The sequence below is a fragment of the Podarcis bocagei genome, assembly GCF_964188305.1.
Source record: "Podarcis bocagei genome assembly, chromosome: 2".
Lineage (NCBI taxonomy): Eukaryota > Metazoa > Chordata > Lepidosauria > Squamata > Lacertidae > Podarcis > Podarcis bocagei.
In genome coordinates, this window is record NC_138126.1 from 43,160,932 (window position 1) to 43,169,726 (window position 8,795).

The following is an 8,795-nucleotide window of genomic DNA, read 5'->3' on the forward strand; positions in this document are numbered from 1 at the left end:
AGAATGACCAGCCCTGAAGTCTAGCTAACCACTGGAGATCTTTTTAGCTACCTTTGTTGCCTGGGACTTTAGCAGGCATTATTCACTCTTTAAAGCATGTATTTGCTTTTATGAACACTAAAAGCTTGTTTCTTTTTAAAGACATCCTGTTTAACCATAAGCATCTCTAGGAAGTTAAGCGGGCACCCAATACAACCCATACCCTGCCCTCTTCCACTGCTCCTACAGATCTGCAGCATACCCAAAACTTGCACATAATCCAGAGATTTGTTAAATCCAGAGCCTTCACCACTAAGAGCAGCTATTTGAGTGAAGGGGGAGCCTGTCCTCCCAAGACCAGGCACATAAAGACAGGATTCTGTATTTGGATGGTTGTATGTTACACAAAAAAAGCACACGATTCATTAAACCAGGGTTTGACCAAGATGTGTTCTCCTTTGATTTAAAAACAAATGGCAAACATGTATATTCACAATCCAGTCCATCACATGAACAATTCCAGAATTTATTTAAAAGATTCATCCTTACTTGTTTTAAGTAAGTCCAGATATTTTTCTGTTACTTAAATGGTGGTTTGTAAAAAGACCAATGTGTTGTCATCAGTGTTAAGATGCCCACTTTCTTGTCAGTCTGAATGCTTTTACTCCCTGCTGTAGAAAGCTGGCTTAGGAAGCAGCACTCTCTTTCATGGCAGTTCTATATTTCCCAGTCATCTCCTTTGGTAATGGCACTTTACCAGGGCAGGGAATTTGGCCTTCAATTTCACACATGCATTCCCGCAAGTGGTACTTTTTGGGGCCAAACGTTGCGGGATGCCGTAGCTTCATTTTCTCTTGTGCTTCTCCCTGCAGTGTTTCCCTACAAAAGAAAAAGAAAGTAAGAAAGAAATTTGGTGTAAGGACAAGAAGTGCTAGACAGTGATCAATGCATCGCAACAATCAAACTAGTTCACACATAATTCTTGAAAGTACAGTTGAGGCACCTCTGTTCCTCCAGATGTTGGGAGTGCAACTCTTCACCAAACTGGCTATGGCTATTAAAAGTCCCCAAACCTGGAAAGCCAATGGTTCTTCCTCTCCTCTCATGCATTTAATAGCAAATTATAATTGTTAACAGTGACTTCCTCTATCACAGATGATTGTTTGGTGTTTGACATGCTGCCTCGCTTCATTTCATGTTTTATGTCAAAACTGCTGGGAACACATAACTGCTGTAATAATAGTTCTGCCCTTGAGTGTTTAGGGCTTCTCTCGGTATTAAAGCTGCTCCAAGTCTGCTGTGCTACTCATCTAGCCTCACAGGGCTGTGTAACCCTAGGACTGTATGGTCTGGTTCTGACCGGATGGATACTAGAATCAGCAAGGGATACCCACATGACCTGAAGGTGCTGCTGTGCAATGCCAGGTCAATGATTCATAAGACCACTGCCATCCGTGACTTGATCATGGATGGAGGACTTGACCTGGCATGTGCAACAGAGACTTGGTTGGATGAAGCAGATGGGCCTGTCCTTGCCGCTGCCAGTCCACCAGGTTTCTCTTACGCACAGCAACCCAGGTCATGTGGGCGGGGAGGGGGGGCTGCAGTGATTTTTAGGAAGTCATTAGTTTGCACCAGGCGTCCTATTGGGAAGACCCAGTTTTCCGAGTGCATGTTCTGGAAGTTGGGCAATAGGGGCAGTACAGGATTCCTTTTGGTGTACCGACCTCCTCGCTGCACCAAGGATTCCCTGCCCAAGCTGCTTCAGGTCGTGGTGGATGTTCTCCTGGAGACACCTAGTTTGGTCATCCTAGGGGATTTTAACATCCATGCCAACACGACCTTACAAGGGGCCACTCGAGACCTCGTGGAAAGCATGGCCTCCATGGGGCTGTCCCTTAATAAGTCTGGCCCAACCCATAGCCGTGGACATGCCTTGGACCTGGTGTTTACCTCTATGGATGTTGGTGATCTGACACTAAGTAAAAGTGAAACGAAAGAAGTGCCATGGTCAGATCACTTCCTGGTGCAACTGGACTTCTCTGCGACCCATCCCCTCTGCAGGGAGGTGGGACCGATTCGGATGGTCTGCCCCCGCCACTTAATGGATCCAAATGGTTTCCAGAGAGTGGTAGGGGATGCTTTATCCCATGTTGATGGCATTTCAGCTGATTCCCTGGTGGCCCGCTGGAATGTGGAGTTAACCAGGGCTATTGACTGTTTGGCTCCGAAGCGCCCTCTCTGATTGCATGGAGCCCGGACAGCCCTGTGGTTTTCCACAGATCTGAGGGCAATGAAACAATCGTTGAGACGGCTAGAGCGCCGGTGGCGGATAACTCATTCCGAATCTGATCGGACACAGGTTAGAGCTTGACGTCGAGCCTACCAAGTGGCGATAGCGACGGCGAAGAAGACTTTCTTCACCGCCTCTATTGCATCTGCAGAAAACAGCAGCAGGAGACTTTTTCAGGTGGTTCACAATTTAGCGGAACCACCTGCAACATCGGGGCCCAGTACAGGCCACATGATCTCCTGCAATGATTTTGCAAAGTTTTTTGCAGATAAAATCGCTCAGATTTGGGAAGAAGTAGACTCCACCGTGGGAGCAGGGCCGGGGCGGGAGAGTGCTAGAGTTTTGTCTAGTCAAGTTGCGTGGGATCAATTCCAATCTGTTACCTCCGAGGATGTGGACAGGCTGCTTGGACGAGTGAAACCAACCACCTGTCTCCTGGATCCTTGCCCATCCTGGCTTATAAAAGCTAGCCGGGAAGGACTGGGCAATGGGCTTTGTGGGGTGGTGAATGCTTCCCTCCGTGAGGGAGCCTTCCCAGACCTGCTGAAAGAGGCGGTTATTAAACCGCTTCTTAAAAAACCATCTTTAGATGCGACCACGATGGCCAACTATCGCCCAGTCTCAAATCTTCCATTCTTGGGCAAGATGATTGAGCGAGTGGTTGCTGAACAACTCCAGGCACGCCTGGAAGAAGTGGACCATTTGGATCCCTTCCAGTCGGGATTCAGGCCTCATCATGGGACTGAAACTGCCTTGGTCGCACTGGTTGATGATCTCCGGCGGGCTAGGGACAAAGGTGAGAGCTGTTTCCTAGTTCTGCTGGATCTCTCAGCGGCATTTGATACCATCAACCATAACATCCTTCTGGACCGTCTTGAGGGGCTGGGAGCTGGGGGCACTGTCAAACAGTGGTTCCTCTCCTTCCTCCTGGGCCGTGTTCAGAAAGTGGTGGTGGGGGATGAGTGTTCAGACCCCTGGGCTCTCACTTGTGGGGTGCCTCAGGGTTCTGTCCTCTCCCCCATGCTTTTCAACATTTACATGCAGCCGCTGGGAGAGATCATCAGGAGGTTTGGGCTGGGTGTTCATCAGAACCAGTGAAGGCAGTGAAGGTCCTGTGTGAGTGTCTGGAGGCGGTTGGAGGATGGATGGTGGCTAACAGATTGAGGTTGAATCCTGACAAGACAGAAGTACTGTTTTGGGGGGACAGGGGGCGGGCGGGTGTGGGGGATTCCATGGTCCTGAATGGGGTAACTGTGCCCCTGAAGGACCAGGTGCACAGCCTGGGAGTCATTTTGGACTCACAGCTGTCCATGGAGGCACAGGTCAAATCTGTGTCCAGGGCAGCTGTTTACCAGCTCCATCTGGTACGTAGGCTGAGACCCTATCTGCCTGCGGACTGTCTCGCCAGAGTGGTGCATGCTCTGGTTATCTCCCGCTTGGACTACTGCAATGCGCTCTACATGGGGCAACCTTTGAAGGTGACTCGGAAACTACAACTAATCCAGAATGCAGCAGCTAGACTGGTGACTGGGGGCGGCCGCCGAGACCACATAACACTGGTCTTGAAAGACCTACATTGGCTCCCAGTACGTTTCCGAGCACAATTCAAAGTGTTGGTGCTGACCTTTAAAGCCCTAAACGGCCTCGGTCCAGTATACCTGAAGGAGCGTCTCCACCCCCATGGTTCTGCCCGGACGCTGAGGTCCAGTGCCGAGGGCCTTCTGGCGGTTCCCTCATTGTGAGAAGCAAAACTACAGGGAACCAGGCAGAGGGCCTTCTTGGTAGTGGTGCCCGCCCTGTGGAACGCCCTTCCAGCAGATGTCAAAGCGATAAACAACTACCTGACATTCAGAAGACATCTTAAGGCAGCCCTGTTCAGGGAAGTTTTTAACGTGTGATATTTTAGTCTATTTTTGGTTTCTATGGAAGCCGCCCAGAGTGACTGGGGAGGCCCAGCCAGATGGGCGGGGTATAAATAATAAATTATTATTATTATTATTATTATTATTATTATTATTATTATTACATTAATTGCTGCTAAGCTTGACTATTCTCTAAGCTCCCCAGTATTTGAACATTTTGGGAAGTACTGCAAAACCTTTATCCGCAATAAGCATCTAATGTAAGCTTGTAATTAGCAGATTACCTGGAACAAGTAAGCATTGCCTCCTGGTGACCAGGCTTTTGTAAATTTAAAGAATGAAGGTGTTTTTTCCCAGCTTTCTCGGGCCATCAAGTGGTGCCCATAAATGACATAAAAATGACATTTATGACAAAGGATATGTGGGCTACATACCAGAAAGCTTATTTTAAGGTGCAGAACTCAAGCCTGCAGGAGGATGGAGTTTTAATAGCATGTTTGTGTGCATTTAAAACATTGCCCTTATCCCAGTCCAATTGAATGGGGTAGACTCAAAAGTTTGGTTCTACAGCCAAAAACAAGCAGAGCCATATATGTATTTATGTGCGTGTTTTACTTACTCGCTTTTACCAAGAACTTTCTTAACATGTTCTGCGATCTCTTTGTTAGTCTTCTCTTCCACATCAACCAGGACTTGCTCTCCAGTATCTGCAGAGGAGAGAGCATGACAGGGTATCTACAGGCAGCTGTCTCGACCAGGATGCTCTGAAGACACCGTCTCCTTTGGAGAGTGGCGCTACCCCTTATTTGCCAACCTGTCAACTGTCAGTCTTGGGAAGGTGTTTGCCTAAGCAGAGGGTATTCCAATGCACTTCAACAAAAGCTAAACAAAACCATGCATGTTACTTACCTAAATAGAATTTTAAGAATGGCGATGGTGTCATGTTCTTAAACATCACAATCTGAAGCCAAGGGTTTTTGTACTGAATCTGAGGTATGTTGAAGAACACAAATTTTCTGTGGAAAGAGCAGGAGAAAAGTAAGGAAGACAGTGGATGCACTCGGCGTTTTAGAATATGAATTCAGTGAAACTTAAGACTCTTGCCAAAGAAAAGGAGAAAAAGGCAGCTCTGTGTGTGTGAGAGAAAAGGCATCAGATTCAGGAGGCAGGAACCCAAGCTCAGAGGTAGTTTCCCTCACCCTCCAGTATGTCTCATAGCAGACATATCCGCATAAGCAATGCCAAAACAGTGGGCATGTTAATCAGTTGCTGAAGAACCAAAATGTCCATGAACACTGAGGAAGAGTAACAAATTTACTGTGGTGTAAATAAAAGCCACAGGGAGCCAATATGATGCAGTGGTTATATTGAGCTAGGATGACAGCCCTGGTTCAAAGCCATGCTCAACCCTTTGAGGCTTTCGAGATGGTAACTGGCTCAAGTTACTTCAAAGGGTTGTTGTGAAGATAAAATGGAAGGGTGAACTGCATGCACCACATTAAGGTCTTGGAAAGAAAGATGGGCTGGGCATTATTTTATTTATTCATTTCATAAAATGTATACACCACTCAATTGCTAAAAAATAACATCATTAAAGAGGTTCACAAAAAGGAATAACAATAACAACAGCAAGCTGTTACTTCATCTGACTGTATGAGGAAACTGTGCAGTCTCAAAGTAGGCCGAGAAACATTAAAGGAACATTAAAGGTAAAGGTAAAGGACTGGTAAAGGTAAAGGACCCCTGACAGTTGAGTCCAGACGCGAACAACTCTGGGGTTGCGGCGCTCATCTCGCTTTATTGGCCAAGGGAGCCAATATTTGTCCGCAGACAGTTTTTCCGGGTCATGTGGCCAGCATGACTAAGCTGCTTCTGGCGAAACCAGAGCAGCGCACAGAAACGCCGTTTACCTTCCCGCCGGAGTGGTACCTATTTATCTACTTGCACTCTGACGTGCTTCTGAACTGCTAGGTGGGCAGGAGCTGCCCAGAAAGCAGGACTAGATCTAATGAGCTTGAACTACAAGAAGGCAGATATTTCAGTTGACCATTGGAAGAAACTTGTTGGTATCAGAGGAGCTAGGCAATGGAGTGGGTGGGTAGGTAGACATCTCTGAGAGGTCTTCCTGTTCCGGATTTATCCCGCACCGGAGCAGGCCATGGATAAGGATGGCCTGCGCGGGATCAACTCCAATCCCGTATCTAGCAGTTCCCCTACGCCAGGGGGGCAGCTCGGCTTGCCTTGGGGCTCGTTCCCCAGCCCCTGCGCGAAGCGCACGGCGAGCGCTTCAGCAGCGTGGCGAGCGCGGAGAGATGCGCAACAATCCCTGGGACAGGGGGACGGAGGGAGGCTCCTTGCTCGAGGGGTCCCCGCTCACCTGGCTCCTTCGCTGAGAGGCCCCCTCGTGTTGTAGTTCACCGTCATCACCTTCACGGCGTCCTTGAAGATGATGTCGCCCTGGCTCAGGTACTGCAGCGTCCTGCGGATGGGGAAGCGGCCTTTCATCGGCATGGCGGCGGCAGTCCTGCGCGCACCGCGTAGCCAAAGGCAGCGGCACGAGTCGGCGGCGGCGCAACTTCCTTGCTCCGACCCACCCGGACGGGAGAGGAAACGGAGCGCCGATCGCAAGGGGATGCGGGAAGTGTAGTTTCCGGGAGCGCGGAGGAGGAGGCGGGACGAGTCGGAGGGCATGGGATCGGAAGAGGAAGGCTGTTTACACTGCGATCGGGGGCTGTTTACATTGCGATCCGAGAGAATAGTGATGGCAAAACACCTAGAACTGCGCAAATGGAGAGGCATTCAGTAAAATGCACAAACGCGCGTTCCAGACGTTCGGCTGGCGGCGCTGATTTGCAACCACCGGCATTGTATTTGAGTGCATGGGAAAGTTACGCAGGCTGTTCTCACAACTTTGCGCTGCACGAGATCCTGTTCTGATGCTGCTGCTGCGAGGAAACGCGGCCAGCGGAAATGCTTCCGCTCGTTTGTAAAGTTTGAAGGGCCGCTTCAGTACAAGGCCGAGTTTTCAGCATTGAAGTAAATGAACTAGGAGGGCAAAGCTTTGATTTCCAAAAAAATCTAGTACCAAATTGAGTATGGCATCTTTCCCCTATGGAACCACGTTTTTTTCTTAAACATACCCTAAATAATATATGGTGACCCTGATCATATGTGGAGAAAGCCAGCTTCTGTTAAAATAAAAATCCAAAAAGCAAGGTTCTCAAAATGTGGAAAAAAGGAAATGCATCTCACACAGCTCAGCACTCAGAAATGTTCAAATGCTTCCTTTCTGGCCAACAGGAATTGTATTGAATGGAGTATTCCACCATGTGGAGCTTCTTCCATGATTGTTAAATATGTATCCCACTGCTACACCAAATGATGGTCAAAGCAATTAACAACACAAAATACACTTAGAAATAATCAAATATAATAAAATATCAGTAATCTCAAAACAAAACAAAAACAGGTGTAAAAAGTCAACATATTTTCACTTCAGCCAATGGACCAAATTCTAAATAAAAATATATATTTGCTGACTGTAGGTAATCAGAGATGCTCCTTTTGCAAGGAGTTAGAGACTGGCATCAGCAACTAAGGCCCTCTCCCGCATTCCAACTGAATGCCCTTCAGAAGTAGGCAGGAAAGAAAGATCCTATGAGAACCAGCAGAGAGAAAGTGGTTGGTTTTTCAAATAACTCAGAAGTCAAGTGGGGCTTTGTAGGTCGCAACCAGTCAAGAAAACAGCGTTTTTCTCCATACAGTTAAAACTGCTTCAGTACTCTGGCCAGTGTCCAAAGAGCTATTTTAGGCATGCCCAATGAGGATTTTTGATTTCGTCCACTTTTAGGCAGAAGCCAACCCCAACTACCGCAAACTGCTTTTAAAATCCTCCTTGTCTGAAAAGTCATTTGCCCTATGGCAAGGATGGGAAAACATTCTTATGTTGAAGAAACACTTCGATAAAACCCTATTAGGCAGGTAAAATTACCGGTAGATGAACAATTGTTTGGATCCTAACATTACTCTCAAGGCATTCTCAAAGAATATTGTGAACCCATTCAACAATTTTTATAGTTATGCCATAATTACTTGCTCTGAAAAAAGAACTCGGAGGCCATAAAAGGGTCCTTATTTATTTTAATAGTATAAACCTTCTGTAGGCAGAAATATTAAGCCACAACAATATAATGCCACATTTAGACAGCATTTAATAAAATGCATAAGCATGCACTGCAATACTCTATATACACACACAACAATGCAAATTTCTCTTCATGACTGAAGACATTGATTAGATATAAAAATTCAGATAAAAAAGAACATGCTATTTTAAATGCTATCACATTTACAAAGCTGATTTCACAAAATAAACTGTGAGGAAGCAACAGCTTTTGTCAGGTTTTAAACCTTGTATTTAAAAAAGAAGATACAGAGACAACAGACAATGAAGAGCACAGGGTTACAAAAGGTACCCCAGGGAATTATCACCTATCTTGTGGCAAATAGGTTAGCTTTAGTAAGAGCTTAGCGCTTGAAGGGTTTTCCAAATACATACAACAATTATATAATGGATAAATATGAGCAGTTGTTTTGTTACAAAACTATTGGGAACAATGGTGTTATTTAGAATTAGTGGTTAGTCACAGAAGTCGTTTCGG

The 8,795-nt window shown here is 46.6% G+C and overlaps 1 protein-coding gene across 1 annotated transcript; it reads right to left on the reverse strand.

Annotated features, from left to right (window-relative positions):
- Window positions 1–491: 491 nt before the first annotated feature.
- MRPS25 (mitochondrial ribosomal protein S25) lies at window positions 492–6,750 on the reverse strand. Its single transcript, XM_081184349.1, has 4 exons — window positions 6,512–6,750; window positions 5,044–5,150; window positions 4,754–4,841; window positions 492–858 (listed from the first exon to the last, which is right to left on the reverse strand). Exons 1-4 carry the CDS (start codon window positions 6,643–6,645, stop codon window positions 666–668), a joined length of 522 nt encoding a protein of 173 aa, XP_081040475.1. The 5' UTR covers window positions 6,646–6,750; the 3' UTR covers window positions 492–665.
- Window positions 6,751–8,795: the final 2,045 nt, after the last annotated feature.